Source organism: Psammomys obesus, unplaced genomic scaffold, assembly GCF_907164565.1.
Source record: "Psammomys obesus unplaced genomic scaffold, mPsaObe1.curated_primary_1811, whole genome shotgun sequence".
In the NCBI taxonomy this organism is placed as follows: Eukaryota; Metazoa; Chordata; class Mammalia; order Rodentia; family Muridae; genus Psammomys; species Psammomys obesus.
This window is the reverse complement of record NW_026590062.1, coordinates 2,260,191-2,282,525: the sequence shown is the minus strand read 5'-3', so window position 1 is coordinate 2,282,525 and position 22,335 is coordinate 2,260,191. Positions and strand designations below refer to the sequence as shown.

The following is a 22,335-nucleotide window of genomic DNA, read 5'->3' as shown; positions in this document are numbered from 1 at the left end:
GACACACACAAGCCTACACACAACTGAGGACAAAAGTAAATATTTTTAATTTTTTTCTGATTAGAATATGATTACATTGTTTCCCCTTTCCTTTCCTCCCTCCAAACCCTCTTCTCTACCCCTCTTTGCTGTCTTTAAGATGCTTAGCCTCCTTTCCATTAATTTTATATTTGTGTGTATTTGTGTGTGCGTGCGTGCGCACACACATACATCTATTCCTAAATACATAAGTGCAGCCTGCTCAGTCTGTGTGATCTTAGCTATACATGTATGTTTTCAGGGTTGACCATTTGGTGTTGGACACCCAGTCGACGTTCTCTTCCCGAAAGGGGAAGACTGTTTCTGAGGCTCTCAGCAGTCCTTATTGGACCGCAGCAGCTCTTTGTGTAGGGTTGAGGCCTTCTGGCCACGCCCACCCTCCCCCTCCCCCACCATCCGAGTTAGTATGTCTGTTGCTGTCATCCTTGTTCAGGTCATGTTTGGGAAGTCATGTTAGTAGGACTTTCCGGGCGTGGCTTCTGACATTGCTAGGAAACACAGTCTCAGCAAACTCCCCTGATTCTCTGCTCTTCCAATCTTTCTGCCCCTTCCTCCTCAATGGTTTCCAGGCCTTACCCTCAGGAGCTGTATTATGGATGCCCTGCGACTGGGCTACACAACTCTGCATTTTCTGTAGCGGTCTCTCTCCATCTGTCGCAAAGAGACGTTTCCTTGGTGAAGGGTGGGAATTACACTTATCTGTGCACGTAAGGACAAATATTTACAGTGTAGTTAGGGCACATGCTGGTTTAGTAAAATGGCGGTTGTAGGCTCCCCTCAAAGATCTGTCACTTCACTGGCCCCGGGTAGTTGGCTAGGTTTCTAGTACCAGGCAGGATTTCCCTCTTGTTCAGCAAGCCTTAAGGGCAAGTAGAGAGCTGTTGGTTACTGCCAAGGCATGCCTGCCACTATTGCTCCCTTAGTGTCATCAGGCCGGGCTCATGGTTGTCATGTTCCATTGGCGTCACACCTGGGTAGGACTGTCGGTTGCTTCCCTCCTCTGGAAGCTTGCTCAACACCTTCTGTATCGTGAAAGCTAGTCCCCAGGGAGGAGGCTTTCCGGTTCAGGTGCCTCTGCGCCCTGTGTCTGGAGTGCATGGTGTCTTCAGCAATAAGGATTTACCTCCCATCTCTGGGAGGTGGCCAGGAGCAGCGGCAATAGCCTATAATGCTTTGGGAGTCTCTTGACCGAAAACTCAACAGGGGGCTTCTCATGCTGGGTGTTGGGGTTTGTATTAGACAGCCTTTGGCTCTCGAAGAAAGCGCTGTTAGCCCAGATGAGAGCATTTCATTTAAGCTGTGCGTGTTTCTTTAGTCACTTACTTATGTGCGTTATAGGCGTTTTAGATAGCTAGCTCATAGTGTGATCGCTAATGACTTTTCAGACATCCTTACTGTTGTTTTTAATCCTGCCCCCTCCTCTTTTTGTGTGTATCTCCCTCTATCCCCCTAGTTAGAGTCCCCTCTTTTCTCATTTCCTCTATCAGATCACTTGTACTCTGCTCCCACTCCCCACCCCTGTAATAGTCCCTTTTTGTTTTCCTGGCTTCTGCAGTTACTCTGGGATCTTTATACACATCTGCAGGCCTGGAATTGGGAGCATCTGGTGAAATAGGACATGTGACATTTGTCTTTCTTGGTCTCCTCCCTTAATATGATCTCTTCTAGTTCTATCCATTTACCTGAAAAGTTCATGATTTCATTTTTCTTTACATCCCACAAAGTATATATGTACCACGTTTTTGTTACACATTGTTGGTTGAAGGAGATTTATGTTGTTCCCATTTTTTATCTATTGTGAACAGAACAGAAAAAAAAAAAAGAGAGAGATGGCTATGACTGAGCAAAGATCTGTGGTGTAGGATATGAAGTCCTTTGGACATATGCCAAGGAGTGGTATTGCTGGGTCAGCTCCATTTCTCTGTGTTCACATATTTTTCCTTGCAAGGGTGACCCTGGTGTAATCAGGACCTAATGTCCGGGAATCAGAAACAATGGTTCCAGCAGATACGTAATTAATAGGAACCACTGTCTGCTGCTGTGGTGAAAGGGGGACCAGAGTGACAGATAGGAAGGCCAGTGCAGTGTGGGACAATCCCAGATAAGCCCAGTCTGCATGTGCTCGAATGCAGGGGCATCTCATCAGGGAGACGACAGGGTGGAGCCTTGCTGGCCCCTGGGACATGCTCAGCCAGTGTCTGAAGAGCATCTCAGGTCCAAAGATCTGATCTGAGAAATATCAAACCCTGAGTTGAGGCTCTAAGAGCGGCGGCATGTGGGGTGCTATGGTGACAACCGTCAGTGCAGAGAATGAATCTGGCCCACTGTGTGGATGAGGACATCTCTTCTCTGCCGTTGAGTCTGTGCTGGAAAAGTCAGACAGCGGGCACCCATTCCTACAATGTCTGATTTGTGTAATTAAACTATGTCGGGGCATGTGATGGCCCATCACCTACCACTCACACACCCGGGTGTCTGATGCCTGTTTGCATAGGAGAGAGTGAGTGTGGGTATCAATGCAAGGTCTGTAGTCAGTGGCCACGATTCCAGTCCTGTATTGTGTCTAGCTGTGTGAGCTGGGAAAATTTCTCAGCTTCTCTGCTCTCATGCCCTCACATGGAACTCAGGACCATTGTCAGGTGTCGTGAGATGAAGGCTGCATGAGCTGGCTTCCTCAAGGTCAGCACCTAGGCAGAGCCATCTGCCCGGTGCGCTGAGAAATTCTGGGAGGTGGGTGGCTCACTGGTTACAGAAGCTGATCTGAGGGCCAGAGAGGGTAGGCAGGCCTGACCCTCACTTAGGCAGGGCATCCCCAGAGGCTCCCCCTAAGGACCCTGAAGCAGCTTCTGGATGAATTTATCTTAGGCCTCAGCTCATTTCCCCATTTACAGTCCAGGATCTCAGAGCACGTGGCTGCACAGTTGAAATGAGTCCTTCCCATCTTAATTAAGATAATCTCCCACTGCCATGCCCAGAGACCCTTATCCCAGATAATTCTAGATCCTGTCAAGTTGAGCTTGATTAACTACCACACCCCATTTTAAAGATTGATGAACAACGAATATGCTAATCACCCAGTGAATATGCTAACAACCTGGTGAATATGTTAATTACCTGGTGAATTTGCTAATCACCCAGTGAATATGCTAACAACCTGGTGAATATGTTAATTACCTGGTGAATTTGCTAATCACTCAGCAAATATGCTAGCAATCTGGTGAACATGCAAATTACCTGGTGAATATGTAATCGAGGTGGATACTTTTCTGCCCAGTGTAATTGCACAGAATCTTAAGCTCCCCTTTCTTCCCTACAAGGGACTGGAATTCAAACTTATGTGTGGTTTTAGACACATATTTGTGGTTGGATTTAAAGTGTCTAAGCTGAAAGTTTTAAAAAGAAATCTCCATTAGAAGATAATTGAATAACAGAATAAATATCATTATTATGATAATGAGGGCAGTATTAGATTTTGTGTGAAAAAAATTGGAAGAGGGAAAAAGTAACACTGAATCAGTACAAGAAAAAGGAGTTAACTTCTCCATCACTGTGAATGAGACAAAATAAACCATCCTGGGGTCATTTTGTGCCTGGTGTGTGTGACCATTCTTTCTAAGTCACTCAATATTTAAAAATATAAGAATCTTGAGACCGAAGACCACGCCCTTGCCCACTCCTTAACCTTTGCTCTCCTTTGCTCTCTAGCAAAGGAGTCAGCCCTCTTCTCTGAGTATTTATGAACATCTTTAGCACTCACTGCAGGTGTCAAGTGTGTGATTGTGCACTTTGTAAATTCTCACAGTGTCTTTCCATCCACAGTGCATCTTGGGGTCTTTCCTTACAGAGCCCTGGACTCTATCTTGGTCTCTTAAATGCCCATGGAAGGGGCTTAAGTTCTAAGTTGCTTGGATTTAGCCGTGATGATCATATTTCACTTTTTGGTGCTTTTTTGACATTTGCCGAGAACTTGTCAGGCTCCAACAAATCCGTGTCCTTATGCGTTGATTCCTCAGGTCAAAGGGCACTTGCGTTTTAAACTTGAATAGCTGTCTATCCCAAAATCAGCTCCGTGTCCTATACTAGATTGGGGGGGGGGTCATGTCCACCTAGCACCATCTTGCCTGGTGCTTGGCAGTCTCCATCAATGAGCTTCTTGAACACTTCCAGTTTGGCTGGATAAGAAGGTCACTCTAAAAACAAAAGAGAGGGAGAGGGCAGACTTCTCACAGGATCTGAGAGCATTGGCATGTTATTGATAAGAGGGTGTCAGCTCCAGAGAAATACGCCCAAAGCTTTGTGACTTATGGCCATCTGGGACCAAGCAGCTGCCACTGATAAATGTGGGCCCTTCTAGAGACAGACACTAAATTACCTCTGTGGCCCCCGAGGAGGATTTTGTGGCTTGGTGGCAGCAGCAGACTTGGTTCAGTAGTCACCTCAGGACATCTGGCAGAGTTGCTTCTGGGTGGGAGGCCTGCCTCTCCCTGCTGTGTTCAGCACCAGCTTCCTGCCTTCTGAGACCACCCCTGCAAGCGTATGCCTCTCTCACGCCTTTGCTCTTTATCACTAGGACACGTAGGGCTTCCAGAGGAGGGTCTTGGCCCGTTTTGTTCTTTCCCCTCTCTCCACACCCAGCAGAGCCCCAGCCTCGGTCCCAGGTTCTGACAGTCCTCCTCAGTCAGACGAACTGAACACTCAGCACCGCTCAGTCACCACCTTCATTAACAGAGCTAACTCTGCTCCAGCCAACATCTCGCCCTCTCCCGCACCCCCACCTTCCCTCCCTTCATGCTCCAGGGTCCTCCCCTTCCTTCTTGCTCATGGTTTCACAGTCTGAATGACTCCTTTTGTCCTCTGTTCACACCCAGCCTTCTCAAATGGGAGGTCTGCGTGCCCCCTCTCCACTTCCTCTCTCCATGTTTGTGCCTCAGTTTATCTCATGCCAAAACCTGCTCTCAGCACCTTACTGGAACTTTGTTTTTGGTTTGTTTGTTTGTTTGTTTGTGTTTGTTTTTGTTTGGGCCTCTGTGTGTAGCTATGGCTGTCCTGGAGCTCATTCTGTTGACCAGGCTGGCCTCAAACTCACAGAGATCCACCTGCCTCTGCCTCCCAAGTGCTGGGATTGGAGTCATGCACCACCATGAACTTTGTAATTGTGCCAGCAGCTAGCAAAGAGACACAGTATTACCCATTCCCCACTCCCCACTCCCGTCTTTTTCTGGGTGGTTTGTTGGTGTCAGCAGCAGCCAGCCCTCTGTAGAGCCCTGTTCACAACTGTGCCCACCTCCCCCACCCATGCTCCTTAAACATTCCTTTCTGGGTGTCCTCCTTACCACCCCTTTCAGAAGTGCTGTGGGGTCCAGGTACAGTTACTCATTTGGCCGGTTTTCTCTCTCCTCACCTGAGGACAAGCAATGCATTCTCAAGCCCAGCACAGTGGCTCCTGCGTTCCTCGGATTTTGAATATCTTTAGCTTGCCCACCTCAGCCACCCAGAAGTGTGTCTCTCACACCTCTCGTCCTGTCGCGCATCAAGTCACTCCAGTCGCAGCCCTTGAGTCACCTCAGCTTCTTGTCCCTGTTTTACCTAGTTCTTTGTTCTCACAGCTGCCCTAACTCTTGTCATTCAGTGGTCACATTCCCTGCCTGGACTCCGGCAGAGACTGTGCAACCTGCTCCCCCCCGTGCCCTTCTCTGCATTGCCGTCCATGTGTTTCCCTCCCCAATGACAGTCTGGGGTCAGTGGCTCCCCCCGCACCAGGGGCACAGGCCTCATTCTGTTTTGCCAATAAAGTTTTCTTAAATCACAGCCTTGCCCTTATGATCAACTTCCTCGACCCTCTTTCTTTCTTGTGACTTTGCAGTCTTTCTTGGGACCTCTGCTTTGTTCCTCTTTGCTCTCTGGCTGTCTCTGCTCTAGTGGGGTCCCACTGCCTTGATTACCTGTTCTTTCTCAGCCTCATGACACAGCTCACGTATCCCCTGCCTTGGGAGCTGCCCCTAAGTCCCTGGTGAGCCGGGTGCCCCTTCACCGTGCCTCACAAATGCCCTTCAATGAGTTGCAGCACTCCCTCTGCTGTGTAGACGGGCTCTGAAGGGTTCCAGCCTGTCACTAGACTCTGAACCCTCAAAGGCCACAAGTCTTGTCTTTGGACCTCTGAGCCTCCCCATATGACATGGTGTCAGGCACATAATAGGTGCTTAAATAACAGGTTAGCGACTGGGGAGCAGGCATCTGAGGTCCCTCACCTGTTCTGTTAGGAGGGTAATGTTGATACCCATAGTAAAGGGCAGGCTTTCTGGTTGGACCCGCTAACTCTTAGTACAGAGTAATGGGTGAGCAATATGAAAAAGAGCAGATGGAATATGATGGAGAGATGAAGGTCTGGAGTTTATCCCCTAGGGCAAAAAGCCAGGTTGGGAGCCTGAGGAGGTAAACTGAGGCTGGCAAAGGGTATACTTAGGAGGACTGGAGAAAGGCTGGTAGATATGACATCTCTTTTCTGGGGTGCGGGTAGACACACGCGTGCCGTGGTGCGCACATGGAAGTCAGATGATAGCCTCCAGTGTTGGCTCTTGCCTTCTACTTGAAACAAGGTCTCCTGTTCACAAATATGTGCCAGGCTGGCTCTTGAGCTTCTGGGCAGAGTCCTGTCTCCACCTCCCATCTTGCTGTGGGATGCTGGGATCACAGACACACACACACACACACACTCTCTCTCCTCTGGCTTTACATGGGATTTGGGGATCCACAAGCGAGTCTACAGAGTATCTCCCAGCTAGATTGATTTCTGCTTCCATCCCTGTCAGTCTCTTCCTGATTGACAGGGGCAGCTCTGTCCAGTTTCTCACCCTCAGTCTCACCATGAGGTAGGATTCACAGACTGCCTGCTGAAGTATGAACAGCCATGGCTTGACCATGCAAGGCCTGGCACCACGCTGGCATTCAGCAAAAGCTGCCCCAGCCTCTGTTCTTTATCCCGGGCTGTGCCATGGTTCCTGGTGAAGGAAGCCAGGGCTAGAGAGCAGAGGTGCCCCACAAGCAGCTCTCTCAGACTGGAGTCTCAGTGAACACTGAGGTATGGTGGGCTTGGTGTGTTTAGGGACATCTAGCTAAGTGAAGGGTTAAGAAAGATTTGTAACTCTGCCTGGAGTCCTGGGAGAGGCTTTCTTTTGGGAACAAGTGCTGTTAAAACAACACAACTTATTCAAGCAAGAAGAAAAAAATGTATTGTTTTCTCCATCTTGGAAATCTGAGACAAGAGGGAGAGCCTCATCCATGGCTGGGTCCAGGAGCTCAGTAGTCATGGGCCCTGGTTTCCTGTTGTGCCACCATCTGCTGGCTCCTGAGGTCAGAGATTGAGTGCTATGCTTTTACCATTCTAAGGAGAGCTTTAAAGAGGGCTGCTCTCTCTCTTGATAGTGCTGTTGGGGTCCTGAGCCTGAGGAGACAGCTAGGAAGGACAAAAGTACAGCAGCTCCTCCAATCTCAGGCTTCGCTGTTCTCACCTGATGATGGGAGCTTGGGTGACTCCCCATGAACTGGGAGGAGTCTGGGGGAGCAGGGATACACCTCAAAGGACGATCTGTATTTCACCCAATGCCATAAAATGGTTCAGTGAGAAAAACAATGTTTTTCATGAGGGAGGAGTAGTTTTATGGGAACAGATAAGATGGGGGCATGGAATACTTGTGCCCCATTTGGTGACCTTGTAGACCTGAGCAGAAGCGTTTCCCACTCACAGACTTGATTCTCCACTAGGTCCTGCTGACCTGTCAGTCATCCACAGTCAGTGCTGCTCACCTGTCAGTCATCCCATAGTTGGTGCTAATGACCTGTCAGTGATCTCATAGTCAGTGCTGGTGACCTGTGTGTCAGGCCATAGTCTGCACCGGGGCATTTGGAGTTCTCTCTGTGTTCCCCTGTGGACATGTCACAGCACAGTGGGCTTGTGAAGGTCACACTGTATCAGATTCGACCTCACACAAGCGTGGAGTTCTTAGCTGCTATGTAGTCTCTCATCACCGCTGTGCCGACTGAATGACATTGCTTAGTCTGACTAAAAGGTGGTATTACAGTTTTGCCCCTCCCTGGACGGGTGGATGGGAAATGCTTTTATGCTTTCCATAAACACCCCACCCATACTCTTGGCTTGATTTTTTTTTTAAGAAAATAGTTAGAATCCAGCATTACCATCCCACCCAGCCCCACTTGTGTTTATTTTATTTGTCTGACTTGAATTAGTAAAAAGGTCTCAATTACAGGGTATTGTTTGTAAAATAAAGTTGTATTACTCAAGGAAATGCAATTACTCTGCCCCGGACAAAAGCCAAGAACCTGTCAGGAGGGCTGCATCCCTGGTTAGATAAGACGGGATTGTAATTAGCTCATTAATAATAGAAATGTGAATGGATGGGTCTTAGCTTACAATGCTTGTTCCAAGTATGCCTAGTCCTCTCTGCCGATCCTGTCTCTACAACTCAGTGCTTACCCGTCTCTGTAGTGTTAGAACGAGAGCAAGGGGTGTCTTTAATATTCTCTGAACATCCTTGGTGATGGGGATCTCGAGACAAGGGCTCCATGTCTTTCTGGGCATGGGGGTTCTTTACAGACTCAGTATTAGGGGGGTTAGTGGGGGAGGTGTGAGATTCAGTTCAGCAAGAACCCTCCACCCAGACTCTGCACAGAACTCCAGCAAAAGAGACCAAGGGAATCTGCAGTGGGTGCAGGGCTCGACCACGGGGCCCATGTGACTCCCGAAGGGACTCCATACTCTGTGCTGTCTAGAAGCCTGAGTTCTAGCCGGTGAGGCCCATGAAAGTCTCATAAAATGGGAGGCGTGGGGCTGCAGACGTGGCTGCCTGGGGAAAGCATTTGCTGCACACACAAAGCTAGTGTGGCTGCTGTCGCCATGACCCCATTGCTGGGGAGACAGAAACAGTCAGATCCCTGCTGATCACCAGCCCAGCCGCTTAGCCAAACCAACACCCCCAGGGTCGGAGGCCACTGGCTTCAAAAGATAAGGTCGTCATAGAACAAGACACCAGATATCAACCTCTGTTCTGCACTAGCACCATCTGTGCCTGTGTGAGGAGTACACACAGACACATAGACACACACACACACACACACACACACACACACACACACACGACAATCTGAGGCTCACCCAAATGAACTCCCCACCATTGGAATCAACCACTAAGGAAGGATTAATGACCTAAATGGAGTCTGGTTGACTTCAAGTTTTGTTGAAGCTTATTATTGAAATGTATACCTAAGCAGGTACACCTTGACAAAGCATTGAAACACTAATCAAAGCTGTGTCAGCCTTCTCGGCCCATCACAGTCCTGGTCTCCTCTCTCTGCAGAGATAACCTCCCGCGCTGGCTTCTAACACTGCGTCACATGGGCCTTTCTGTGACTTAGTACAGATGGAAGTCCCTAGCGTGTGAGCTTCCTGCACTGGGCTTCCTCCTTCTGTGTTCCTGTTTTGTCTGTGAGGGTGGTCATCAGTGTTGTAAACAGTGACAACTTGTCACATCCTGGTGCTACAGTCCATCATGGTGACATTCCCAGGAAGGTCTGCATCTCCTCCCAGGGGACAGTGTTGTCCATATCAGGGGCCATAGCTGCTGGTCTCCGTGTGCAGAGGCGAAGGCACTGCTCATCTTCGAACATCTCAGGACCCACAGGGCAGCACCGTGCCATGCTGTGAGCACACAGTTCCTTCGTTACCGTGGTTCAGGACTGTCTGAGTCACACCCTTTCTCTCACACCACCTCCTTACCCTGGGAGCAGTTCACTGTGATAAGGCCAGTTAGGCTGTTAGCTGAGTGATTCCAAACACTGCTGATGCCCGGCTGCTTCCCCCACTGATGTTCAGGGTTCAAAGGTCAGGGCAACCTCGCCGGTCTCAGTCCACCTTCATATGACCTCACACAGCCACTCCTCCTGCCTCCACCGTGGGAAGCCTCCTGTCTCGCTGAGGTGGCCTCCCGCCCGCCCCGTCCTGGTCCTCAGTCAACACCCGGGTGACCTTCAGTCTCTCTGCTCCTTCGTCAGCCTCTTGGCCCCTTCTCCCTTCGTCAGTCAGCCTGGCACACAGGCGGCTCTGGAACATTCGGGAGCATTCAGGTTCTTCCTGGTTGAGTATCGCCGTGAGGAGCGTTGTAGCGAACAGTCGCAGGGTGATACCAGGGCTCCCAGGAGCACTGAAACCCTAGTCAGTTCTGGCCGAGGGCCGGCACAGAGTCGACGGCATCCTGAGCCCTGGGAACCAGCCACCTTTGTCGTCTTTAAAAATCAGCTATGGTATCAGAAATGACTGACGTCACAGCAGGCACTTTGGTAACGGAGCCCCCGGCCCCTCCCTTCATTTCCCTTTAAAGGATGGAGGTGTCTGGTCATCTTGGACTTTTCTGGCCTTCCCTTTACTTTGATGACTGTCGGGGCCTTTCAAAACTGCCACCTTTTCTGTTTTTGTCCCTTCTCTCTTCTGGTGGTCCCAGGGTCTCAGATATTAGCAAACGTAGTGTCACCTTGGTATGCATTTTACCCCAGTTGTCCCTAAATGGCCTTTTGCCACCAGGTTTTTAAATAGAAAAATCTTGCGCAGAGGGAATTATTACATTTGGTTGTCCTCCATGACTATTTAGGCAAATAAGAAGCTTTGTGCAGGGGAAGTCTGAGGCTTACAGACACATGGGGCAGGAAGCACCGTAGCTCTCTACCGGGTCCCCCATTATGTGCCTGTCCGTCCTAGCCCTTCACTCAGTCCCTCACACTCTGCCTCTTTAACTGAGATGGAGTTTTTGTTGGGTTTCCAGGAACAATTCTTTTTAACCGACACAGCTTTTGTCCACATTTTCAGAGCGCAGGGCGGTCATTCAGTGTGTGACACTCTACAGTGCTCAAGCCAAGGCCGCTGACTCGCCCTTCTACCTCCTCTAACTCTAACCGTTCCCACGCTGGGAGTGTCAGGATCCTCTAGGCACTGTACGATAAATCACAAAATTTCGGCAGACTTTGGCTTCTGTGTTGCACTATAGGACATGGGACTGCACCCTGATGTTTATCTGAGTAATGATCCCCACCCTAGGGGATCTCTCTCTACCCATCCCGGTCTCTAGCCACCCTGAAAGGCCCTGCTTCTGATGTGTGCAAGGCAAAGCTCCCGATGCCCTGTGTCAGGACGTGGGTGAGGTCCCTGAGGCCGGCCATCAGGCTGGCTTCTGCATCAAGGACTGACGCCTACTAAGGCAGCAGAAGGAACTGCAAATGAGGCTGGCAGCCATCCTACCTCACCGAATCTGTGCCTGGGTCACTCCAGTGTCCATGCTGTCAAGCCAGGAGTGAGTGGACACACGGACGGTCTCCTCCTGACCTCGCCTTTTCGGCTCGGTCCTCCCTCCCAGCCTGGTGTCCTCACTGCGCCCCACTTCCCCATGGGCGAAGTGTAGAGAGTCACCACGGCCTGCCAGGAGGTTTGCAGATGGCTAAAAACTGGTGGGTGGGGCCTTCCCTCCTGCAGGCGCTTATCCTTCCCAGCCCATGAGCACCACTCTCTGCCTCCCCCCTCCGAAGCCTGAGTCATCCCACCGCCCCCAGAAAGCCTGTGCTCCAGGCTCAGTACCAGCGGTGAGCACCCTCGCCAGCCCCCTCGCTGCATTCACACTGCAAGCTTCACGCTTTGCCTGGGACTTTGTGCGCAGCAAACGCTTCTTCACGGCTGCGTCCAGAACTTGCCACCAAAGGTTTGCACTCAGTGGGGTGAGGTAGCCTGTCTTCTGCTTCTGCAAGTCAGCCCCTCCCCCCCATCTTGAGACAGACCAGGGTGGGCATCTCATAGCTCAGCTGGTTCCTCAGCAAGCCTGCTGGCCCCTCTGAGCCTCAACCGTCTCATTTGTAGAATGGGACAATAAAAGGTAAGGCGGCAGAGTGGCTAGGAGGTGAGGAGCTGGGTAAAACATTTGGTGTAAGCCATGCATCGAGTGTCCCGTGGCTTAACATTTGTGAGCCTCTTGCATGGCACAGGGAGTCCACAGTGCCATGTGCTTCAGGGAACGTGATGCCAACGCAACTGAATGATGTTTGCCTTGTGTGTAGTCCTAGGCGCCATGCCAACCTTCGGCATTTGCTTTCTTGGACTTGATTCTTTTACCCACTGGGCCATCTTCAGAGGAAACTCACTTCTCACTCCGGCCCTCACCAATCTTAAAGAATAGCAGGATCTTACTAATTTGTTCTGTGGTTTCCGGGTGTGGGTGGAGGATGGGGATGAAGGCTCGCCTCTGGGGGTGATTCACAATGTCACTGCACCTGCACTGAGTCCCCTGTGGCTCCAACTGGCTCTGACTCCAGCCGGATGCTGAGGCAGGAATAATGGTGATTGCTACTGTGTGTGGTTATGTCTGACACCAGGGTCCAGAGGCCCTCGAATTGGACCTTTCGTTCACTGTGCCATAACGGAGTTTGAGAAAACATGTGACTAACTGGGTAAAACTACACCTAGCTAGAGACCCACGCTGTCCCTCAGCCCTCGGGAGAGTGGGACCTGGGGAAAACAAGGAGTGAATGACATCAGACCACTGAGGGTCCTGGTCCAGGTCCTAATCCACTTTGCAGGAAGACCATGAGCAAATGGTTTCACCTCAGTTTGCCCATGTGTAAGGTAGGGCAGCATTGCTGGTCTGGGTGAACTGGTACGAGACTTCATCACCCGCAGTCAAAATCCACGGAGCGCGGCTGCTGTGGTCACACTCAGGATGAAAACCCAGGAGACACATCCACGAGACAGGTAGAAGAAGGGTATCCTCCACAGGAGGCTCCCTGTTGACCGCTGGCTTCTTCTGAGCACAAGCTATACCTACAATCGCCTCTGCTTTCTGCCAGGGCAGGTCTTGTTCATTCTTTAACATCTGTGCTCAGTCTGGGGTCTTCCTCAGCCCCAGTGTCGGAGCCATCAAGGACAAACAACCAGACAGGTGTTAAGGTGCTAACATAGATCAGACTAATGAAGAGCAACGCTTTGAAGTGAATGGGCATTCCTCCCTGTGTAGTTAAGAGGACTTGGTTTCTGAAACACACAGATACCAACCTCCGTGATATGGTCCAGATTTTCACAGAGTCTACAACACCCACACCCATACCCACACCATGTCCTCATGCCCTCAGTCAATTCATGACACCCACGCACTGACCTCACTCACCTGCTGGCTGATGAGCAGTCAAACTGTATTGCTTAAGAAAAATGACAGGATAGAGTATCTGCGAGAGTTTGGTACAGTCACGGCTATTTTTCGAGTACTTTTGATCTGGCTGAGTCCACAGATGCATAATTGCAGGAGTGAAGGGCTGACTGAACGTGCAGGTAAAACTATAGAATGTGTTGCCACCACTGACGCTCTGGGACAGATGGAGGCTGGGCAGCCAGCACGCCTCATCCCTAGCTCCTAATGACATCCTGAGACCTGAGACATGACCTGGAAGAAGCCTGGCTTGGAAGCTGAAGAGCCAGGATTTGAAGCCACCATCACTCACTTAAAGATTCATTTTCCTAGCCTTGCAAATTCCAGTATCCCAAAGATTGCATATCCCAGCTTACCTAAGGATCCTCTGCAATGTTAGGCAACCAAACGCGCAGGGCATTGCTACATAATGTTCCTGTGGGTTCACTAGTCAGCATTCATTGGACTCTTACTGTGTGCTTGGCATTGGAGCATCACTAATGACTGAACATACTGAGCTGAGCACCTACTGTGTGCCAGGGGATTGAAGACTGCCCTCAGGAATCCAGCATGTGCTATACTGGGGTCCCCTAGCCCACGTCATGAGTAGTTACTGAGCATCTGCCATAACTACGGCACTAGTCTAGGCAGCGGTGCAAATATAATTCCTATCATGGGGCTTTCCCCTCTGTAGCACTGGTAGGTGGATGCAGACAGCCCTATTTATCAGCCATGGGGGCAAGAGAGATGCCTGTACTCTGCCTTGATCCTAGCACAGGGTCCAGTGTGTTAAGGTGCCATGACTGTGACCACTGACTATCTCTGAGTTGAACCACCTCAATGCTTGTTCTTTGCAGTGCCTGAGGGACAAGACTAAGAGACTAAGAAGCCCCCAAGATATCTCAGGAGGGTCTCTTCAGACAGTAACCCCCCTCACTGGCATTCATCATCCTTCTCCCAGGCACTCGAGAGCCCTCAGTACTGTAGCATCTCCATCCATAGCCAGCATGCTGAGCGTCAGATAAACATCTTTATTGTCTACCATGTGTCCATCACAGGAGGCTGATAGGGTTCCAGCCGGGCCACCCTGGAAGACACCTGGAGGGCAAGAATGAGTGTCACGGGCCTGGGTGCCTGAATACAGGCTGTGCTTGAAGGTTACAGAGCTGGGACAGGATGCGCACCAGCCTCAAGCGGCAGAGTCAGGGTTCTTTTCCCAAAGCCCAGAAGATGTCTGCACCAATCAATCCCACAATGTGTGCACAGACTGTGGATACAAAGTCTCATGCAGACAGCAGTAGGAAAGGCTGAGAGAGACAAAGGATGTCGCTTTCTGTGTGGTGGAGCCGACAGGGAGGTCTCCACAACTCATCAAACACCCCTTGACCGTTAGAGTCCCCCCTGAGAATCCAGATGTTGTGGCTTGTGTCCCTGTTGATCCCTCAAAGGCATCAGGCCTTCCCAGGAAGGCAGAGCCTAGGGCGGGGCCCTGCTCCTGAAGCCAAGGCTACACCTGCAGCTCTTAGGGCCACCAACCTGGGCCATCCGTACCTTAAAAAGCAGCCTGGATCTGCAGATCCACGTCTGGGCTCCTGGCTGATGCTGCTCCCCAGCCTGTCCCCAACTTTTGTCAGAGATGAAAAGGACAGACCCCATCCCTCCTGTGATTCTCCAATCCCTGCCCCCATCTTGCTGTCACCCCTGTCTTTCTCTTCTCTCCCCCCCCATCTGAGCCTTTCATCTTCCTTCCAGTCCCCAGCTCTCGCCCATCCTCTGGTGGTCTACCAGTTGTCTCTCCCTTGATCTACTCCAGCTCCTCTCCTCACTGGCCCTTTTCCTACCTGTGTCCTACCCTTTCTCTTCTCACCTTGCTCCTTCCTCCTTCTCCTTTACCCTGATTAAATCCATCACTTGCTGAACACCTTCTGTGAGCAAGGCTGGGAACTGAGTAGCTACAGGACTAAAAGACAACAGGATCCTGCCCACGTGATTCCGGTGTCTTTGACTCTTCCACTCCTCCTTCTTATATTTGTCTTTCCTCCTCCGTACCTCCCTCCCCACCTTCCTTCAGCTTCTGGTTATTCCACGTTCTCTTGCCTTGTCCTGGCATCTGAAGCCAACAGTAATGGTTGGAGTTGAGAGCAACAGGGCTGCAGAGTCCCAGGAGACCAGCAACAGGCACCCTTGGTATCGTCACCACCCTGAGCGGCAGACGATGGATGAGGCTGAGGCTTGAGACACATTCATCACACCCACCTCCTTTCAGGGCCAAGACAGCACAGAAATGACTTTTGTCAGCTCGGCAGCAGCCCACTGGCCCTGACAGCTCAAAGCTGTTTATTAAAAAGGAGAATGAAATGAACAGAATGTGGATGTCACCTTGCAGGGTGTGTGTGTGTGTGTGTGTGTGTGTGTGTGTGTGTGTGTGTGTATGCACGCGTGTTGGAGGGGGACATTCTAAAGCCCTGCTCTTGACAAGTGTGCCTTCAGGTGTTTGGAAAAGCAGCCACTGGGCTTTACACTCAATGCTCGAAGGTTCAGCTGTGATGGGACAGGAAGAAACAGCTGCTGCGGGAGAAGTATGAATGTTTAGTTTTAGCGCTCAGGGTCGCCCACTTCAAGGTCACTGCTGTGCGATGGTCAGCCCTGTCTTTATCCCTCTCAGTTCTGCTGTGTTGAGTGGTGGTTTGTGTCTGGAGGCTGGGAGGTCGGGAACAGGGTGGTAATAACCAGAGCTTTTGTGATTGGCTGCTATTCATTTCTGCATTCTTCCTGATTGAGGAATGGATGCCAAGCTCAGAATCAGGAGCTTTTCCTTTGTTTTCCTAACCAACTGCCGGTGAAGCCAAAATGCAGAGGAGGGAGAGTGGCTCCTGGAGGGTGGGAGGCGACAGGGGACCGGGATGGAGGATGGGGAGGTCCTGGTGCCTAGTCTAGCATGGAGCAGGGGGCAGTGAATGCAGCCAGCCCTACCTCCGTCCTCGGGAGACTGTCTAGCAGGACTCCTCACGGTCTGGCATCATCTCCCAGGCACCAAGATGGCAGGAGAGAAGCCCCCCGGGATGACGTTCTGGCCCCCGGTGTCATGGCCTCTGCATCATGATGACAAAGCCCCCCAGTCCAAGCGGCTTCCAAACAGAAGGGGATTGCTCAGCAACTGCAGCCTGGAAGTCCAAATTCAGAGTGAAGCTCACTCAGTGTGCGGCTCATGGGTGTCTGTCTGATATGGAGGAATGAGGCAACTGGGTTGTCTGGGGTTGTGTGTGTGTGTGTTGTGTGTGTGTGTGCATGTGTGTGTATATATGTGTGTATGTGTGGGTGTAGGGATGTGAGTGTATATTATGTGTGGTGTGTTTATGTGGTGAGTGTGTGTATGTATGTGTGTTGTGTGTCTGTGGTGTTGAATGTGTGTATATTGTATCTATGTGTGTCTCTGTGTCAGTGTGCATAGTGCCTGTGTGGTGTACATGTATGTATGTGTATATGTGTGTATGTGTGTATGTATCAAGTGTGTGTGTGTGTGTGTGTGTGTGTGTGTGTGTGTGTGTGTGTGTAGGCCAGAGGCCAGAGGTCAAACTAATATGGAGCCTCTGTCTACCCTGGGTTTTGAGACAGAGTCTCTCCCTGGCCTGGAGCTCACCTGACTGACTGGCTCAGCTGACTGGCTAATGATGTGCAGGGCACACCTGCCCCTCCCTCCGCAGCTCTGTGAGCACAAGCACACAGTGTCCCACCAGGCTTCATATGTGAGCACAAGCACACACTGTCCCGCCAGTCCTCATAGGTCGTGGTAGGTCCTCACATTTGTGTGGCACGTGCTCTACCAACCGGACCATCTTTCCAGCCCTGCAGGGGACTCACCCTCAAGCCTTGTCACCCCCAAGGCTGCGTGGCCTGACACCTGTGGGGATAAGCACAGTCTAAGAAAACAGAGTCTGGGCCCCTGTCCCTGTCAGCCATTTCCTCTGGGTCCTCAGAAGGTCCTGGGCTGTATCCCCAGATTCTGGGCCCTCGCCTCTTGAGCTACCCTGTGAGGTCAGGATAGAGGTGGAAACTTCCAGCTGGGAGCAGGAAGCTTTTCTCAAAGCTTTGTACTTGGTGTTTGGCACACCTCCTACACTTGTCCCCATTGTCACAGAGCCTGAGTGTGCCTGGCTCCCACCTCACCGCTGGCCTGCTCTAGCAACTTCGTCTCCCTCATCCAAACCTGACACCTGGTGTTCCCTTCTGCAAGAATTATGTGACCTCAGTGGTGGGTGCACAAGGAGGGCAAAGAACCGTTCTGTTTCTCAAGGGGACACTGTTGGCCTGTCACCTCCTTTAAAGAACGCCCTTTATTTCGTGGTCCATAATTCCCTCTTGCAGGATTCGAGACTCTGGCTTTGGGGAGGTGGGGCATAGCTGCATCAGAGTGCTTCATGAAAATGGAGGCTTGTGTCCCAGAATAGAAGCTGCCCCTACCTCACCCCCAGGCCTCCCAGGGCCGCCCCCTATAGAGACATAGCTTCAAGCTGATTTCATGTGACTCTTTCCCCTCCATCCTCCACCCCAAAAGCCATCAGAGGTCTCATTAGGTATCTCTCAACAAGACACAGCTGGGGTACATGATGCTCCGGTACCCCACTTGTTGGAGCTGTGCTCTGAGATTGCCCTTCAATAAATGAGCCGCCCTGGCGTGTGTGACCTCCAGGTTTGGAAGAGGGAATTACTTACTCATCATATCCCAGGCTCCGGAGTGAAGTTCTGTCAGATAGAATGCCCAGTAAAGTCCAAGACACCCATCATCGCCGCAGTGTTGAGCCATTCAAACGTACTTAGCCGGGTTTAATTATAGATAGAAATTGCATCTCAGAAAGCAACACAAAATCATTTCCACAGCTGGAGTTTCCACATCAGATCATATGACTCACTTGAGGCTTCGGCAGGGACGGGCCTTCACAGAGACAAAAATAAGACCCGTGGCAGGCTTAGCACGGGTCACGCAAATCTTGTGAATTGCGGTTTCTAGCGGTTACATTTTTCTTCTCCACACAGGATAAGTGAAGAGCCTGAGAGGCTGAGACGGGCGTCATCGGCACTGAGTGGAGCCTGGGATGCTCCCGGAGAGACCTCGAGGGATGGGGAAGGCTTTTCCCTCCACAGGAAAACCCCTCCGGAGAGACCGGGTCCTCTGCCCTCGCCTCCCGCTTCTCGGAGCACGGCTGCGTCACCCCTGTCCAGGGACAAGCTGCCCAGCCCGTCAGCCGCTCTCTCGGAGTTTGTGGAAGAGCTCCGCAGGAAGAGGGCCCAGAGAGGCCAGGGTTCTAGCCTGCACCTCGGGGATGGACCCACGCTGCCCATTTTCCAGACCACCGGGGCCTCCTCGCTTAGGAGGGGCAGGGCCAGCAGCGATGAGGGAGACCTTTCCCTGAGGACTGAGACAAAATCACCTCTAGGGGCAGAGTGGAACCCCAGGGCCACAGCTGGCCTCTCCCGGTCCACCAGTCTCAAGTGTGTGTCCTCAGAGCTGCCTGACAAACAGCAGGCACGGTTCAGTTCCTGTGAGTCCCTCTTAGACTCAGGCCCCGGCGTAAGGAGAAAGCTGAGCTCCCCCGTGGCCTTCAGGGACCCACTCTCATCGCCTACGCTGCGGCCCAGGAGGCCGTGTCTGGAGTCCACTGTGGAAGACGCGGGCTGCCCCGACCTTGGGAAGGAGCCTCTGGTCTTCCAGAACCGCCAGTTCTCTCATCTGATGGGGGAAACTCTGGACAGCGACCCTTTCAGCTGGAAGCTTCCGAGCCTCAACTACAGACGCCAGACCAAAGTGGACTTTGACGACTTCCTCCCGGCCATCAGGAAGCCCACCACTCCTCTGTCCGAGGCTGCTGAAGACGGGAAGGAGGCCTCAAAGCAGCCAAGCGTCCACTTTGAGACGGAAGAGGCTGACTGCTCCTTTCTCAAAACCATTTTGAAAAAGAGCCCGGAGTCCAGGGAGGAGCCCGCTCATCTCTCTGACTCCTCCTCATCCTCCAGCTCCGTCGTGTCCTTCAAAAGCACAGGCAGCATCAAGAGTGGTCCAAGAGTCCCGAGACTCCAAGGGGACGGTGGTGAGCGCGTGTCGCCAGAGCATGGAGAGCCTGGCCCCGGGAGGAAAGGTGATGATGTTGAAAGCATCATGAGGAAGTATCTCCAGCAGTAGGAAGACACTGCAGGTAAGGACAGCAGGCCAGGCAGCCTCCAGGCCAGGCAGCCTCCCGGGAAATGGGGGCTCAGCTTTAACCCTGCGGTGGCTGGCTCCGGGGTGTCAGAGGCTATAGCTGAAGTCACATGGCCTGTAAGATGTAGGAAGATGCATTGGATGGCAGAGGGTCCTGGGGGATGATGCTAAAGACAGTGAGAGAGGGGCTGGGGGGACAGCACTGTGGGTAAGGCGCTTGGCCAGGGAGAATAAGGACTTGAGTCCAGATCCCCAGCAACCATGTAAGAGCTGAGCAGGCATGGTGGCCAACCCTCAACCACAAAACTCAGGAGGTGGAGAAAGGGGAGCCCTGCCTGGCATCTAGGCTAGCCAAACAGACAGGCCCTGGGCTCAGCGGGACCCTGACTCGCTGAGATGGAAGAATGGGCTGGAAAGAGACTGAAGAAGGCACTTGATGTCAGCCTCAGGCCGCCACGGGCTTGTCTTACACATCTGCACATGTGTGCTCCCACATACATGTAAAAAAAAAAAAAGAGAGAGAGAGAGAATGGTAGGTGTTTTGGGGGAGCGGGAGAGGGGTGGCTCAATCAGTAGAATGTTCGCCTTGCAAGCATGAGGACCTGAGTTCGATCCCCAGAACCACATGAGTTTAGTGGCATGCAGCCCCAACCCCAGAGAGCGCCGATAGCGAGCGGCTGGGGCTCAGCCGTACCGGCCTAACTGGTGAGTTCAAGGTTCAGTGAGAGACTCTGCCTCAAAAAGCAAGGTGGCCATCTCCTGAGGAGCAGCCCCTGAGGCTGTCCTCTGGTCCCAGCAGGTACACACATGCACACAACCTCCAGCGGCAAGCACACACGCACACATGCACTCAAAGATGGCGCCAGCCTTTTAGTGTTCCCATTGGGTCTCGTTTTCTTAACCCCTTTCCACCTAGGGCTGAAGGGGCTGGTGTGGCCTCCCGTCTGCAGAATATTCTAACCTCACCGGCTGACCATCCTTGGAGGCGGGAATTGAGAATCACCTGGGATTATCCCAGACGCTGAACTCCAGGCTCCTCCCCTCCCTCTCCAAGGCTTGTCCTTACTCCTGCCACACAGGTCTCCTAAGCGAGGAAGTCAAGACCGAGGCTGGCAATCGGTTGTACACAGGTGCCCCCGGTGTGCGAGGCCCCAGCCCCACGCCTCCTTGCAGCCCAGGCCCGCCTGTTCCTTTGAGAGGCCCCCTTGGCCTGCTGCAAAGCTGCTGCCCCCTCCTCGGGGACCTGCTTGGGCCATATCCGAGAAAATTAATTTGACTCAGCGTGGCCTTCTCTCTGCTCTCAATTACCAAGTAAAGATCTGGTATTCATTTACAGTATTATGCTCTCGGGGACATGGGAAGCAGTTTCAAAGGCCAAGTAAAGGGCACTCGTCCACAAGGGATTGTTCTTGGTACACACTGGCCCGGAACACCTTGTCTCTGCCATTATTACTTTTTTTTTTAAACTCAAGTGGCCTCTCCCATCTGATGGGAGCTCTCTGAGGCTGTTCACTGTACTGGTGAGCGCTGACTACAAGTCTCCCAGATTCCCAGGCCGAGGTTCTAAACCACACTGCACAGTTCCATTTTCCAGGCACACCCCAGCCTCATCTCCCCACTCCCCGGCTGCTAGCCATGAGACCATGGGCAAGCCATGGGGTCTCACCAACATCTGTGTCCTCTTTAAGGTGGTTAGTGGACAGTAGCCAGTACCTGAAGGTTTAATGAGAATTCAAAAGGTTCACGGGCTTGGTGGTACATACTTAGGATTCCTGTGCTGAGAATGAAGGCCAGGAGAGTCAAGGGCAGCCTGGGGTAAGGCATGGGATCCTGTCTCAAATACACACACACACACACAAATAAATACATACATATATACATACACACATACTTATATACAAGTATATACACATGTACATTTACACACATACACATTTACACAGGCATACATATACACATTCACACACACACACACACACACACACAATAAATAAAACAGACAGAAACAGCTGGCCTCTGCTCAGTGGGGTATAGGTTACTCTAACGTTGCGACCACCTCCCAATAACATCATGCAAAAAAAAAATAGCCTTTAAATTCGGGCCTTTGGGGACAGTCCAGGTCCAAATACCAGCAGGCCCTTTAGAAATCTGTCCTGCCCTCCTCCAGCAGTCTCCCTTCAGCCCCCCCATATTCTCTCTGGTAACTGCCCCGTCCAGGTTTGCCAGGCCTCTCAAGACCTTCCCAGCTGGCATCTGGTTGTCTGGTTCTTACCTGTGTTTGCCTTCCCGGACACAGCTGCTGTCAGAGACTGCCGACTCCAAGGCTTGGAGGAGAGAGAGAGAGGGGCCCCAGTCTCCCGGGGCCTGCCGTCCAGAGCCAGACAACATGGCCACCGTCAAGATGTGGGATGGGCCCAGGGAGACGTGTCCCAGCAGGTCACCAGGCTGTGCACATGCTTGGTCCGTACGGAATAAAGCTGACTTCCCCGGAGTCTGTGTGGTTTCTGTTGGGGTGCGGCCATCTTGGATTCTGTAGGGGTGCAGGTGGGGGAGTGAGGGCCCTGACAGATGGGACCAGCCCAAGTATGGGCTCAGTGCTGTGCTTTCCCGCCCACCGTGTCTACAGGCCCTGACCTGCCTCTGCACCTACATATGCACATCTTTGCATATGTGTGAGCACTGCTAGTAAGCCTTTCTAGATAGGCTCTCCTCCATGCAGGGTGTGTGTGTGTGTGTGTGTGTGTGTGTGTGTGTGTGTGTGCTGTACATGCATGTACGTGTTCATATGGAGGCCCAAAGCCAGCTCCGTGGGAGGTCCACTATTGCTCTCTGCCTTGCTCTGAGCGTCTCGGAGCTCGCGCTGGCTGACCC

At 51.8% G+C, this 22,335-nt stretch overlaps 1 protein-coding gene across 1 annotated transcript in view; it reads left to right on the top strand.

Moving 5' to 3' along the window:
* Myo18b (myosin XVIIIB) overlaps nt 1-21,955 on the top strand; it is a gene marked incomplete at its 5' end in the record, with an annotated part of 188,809 nt that extends 166,854 nt beyond the window's left edge. The window contains 2 exons of the mRNA XM_055605947.1: nt 18,303-19,459; nt 21,761-21,955. Coding sequence (XP_055461922.1) covers nt 18,303-19,446 — 1,144 coding nt within the window. The remainder of the gene's footprint in view (nt 1-18,302; nt 19,460-21,760) is intronic.
* Nucleotides 21,956-22,335: the final 380 nt, after the last annotated feature.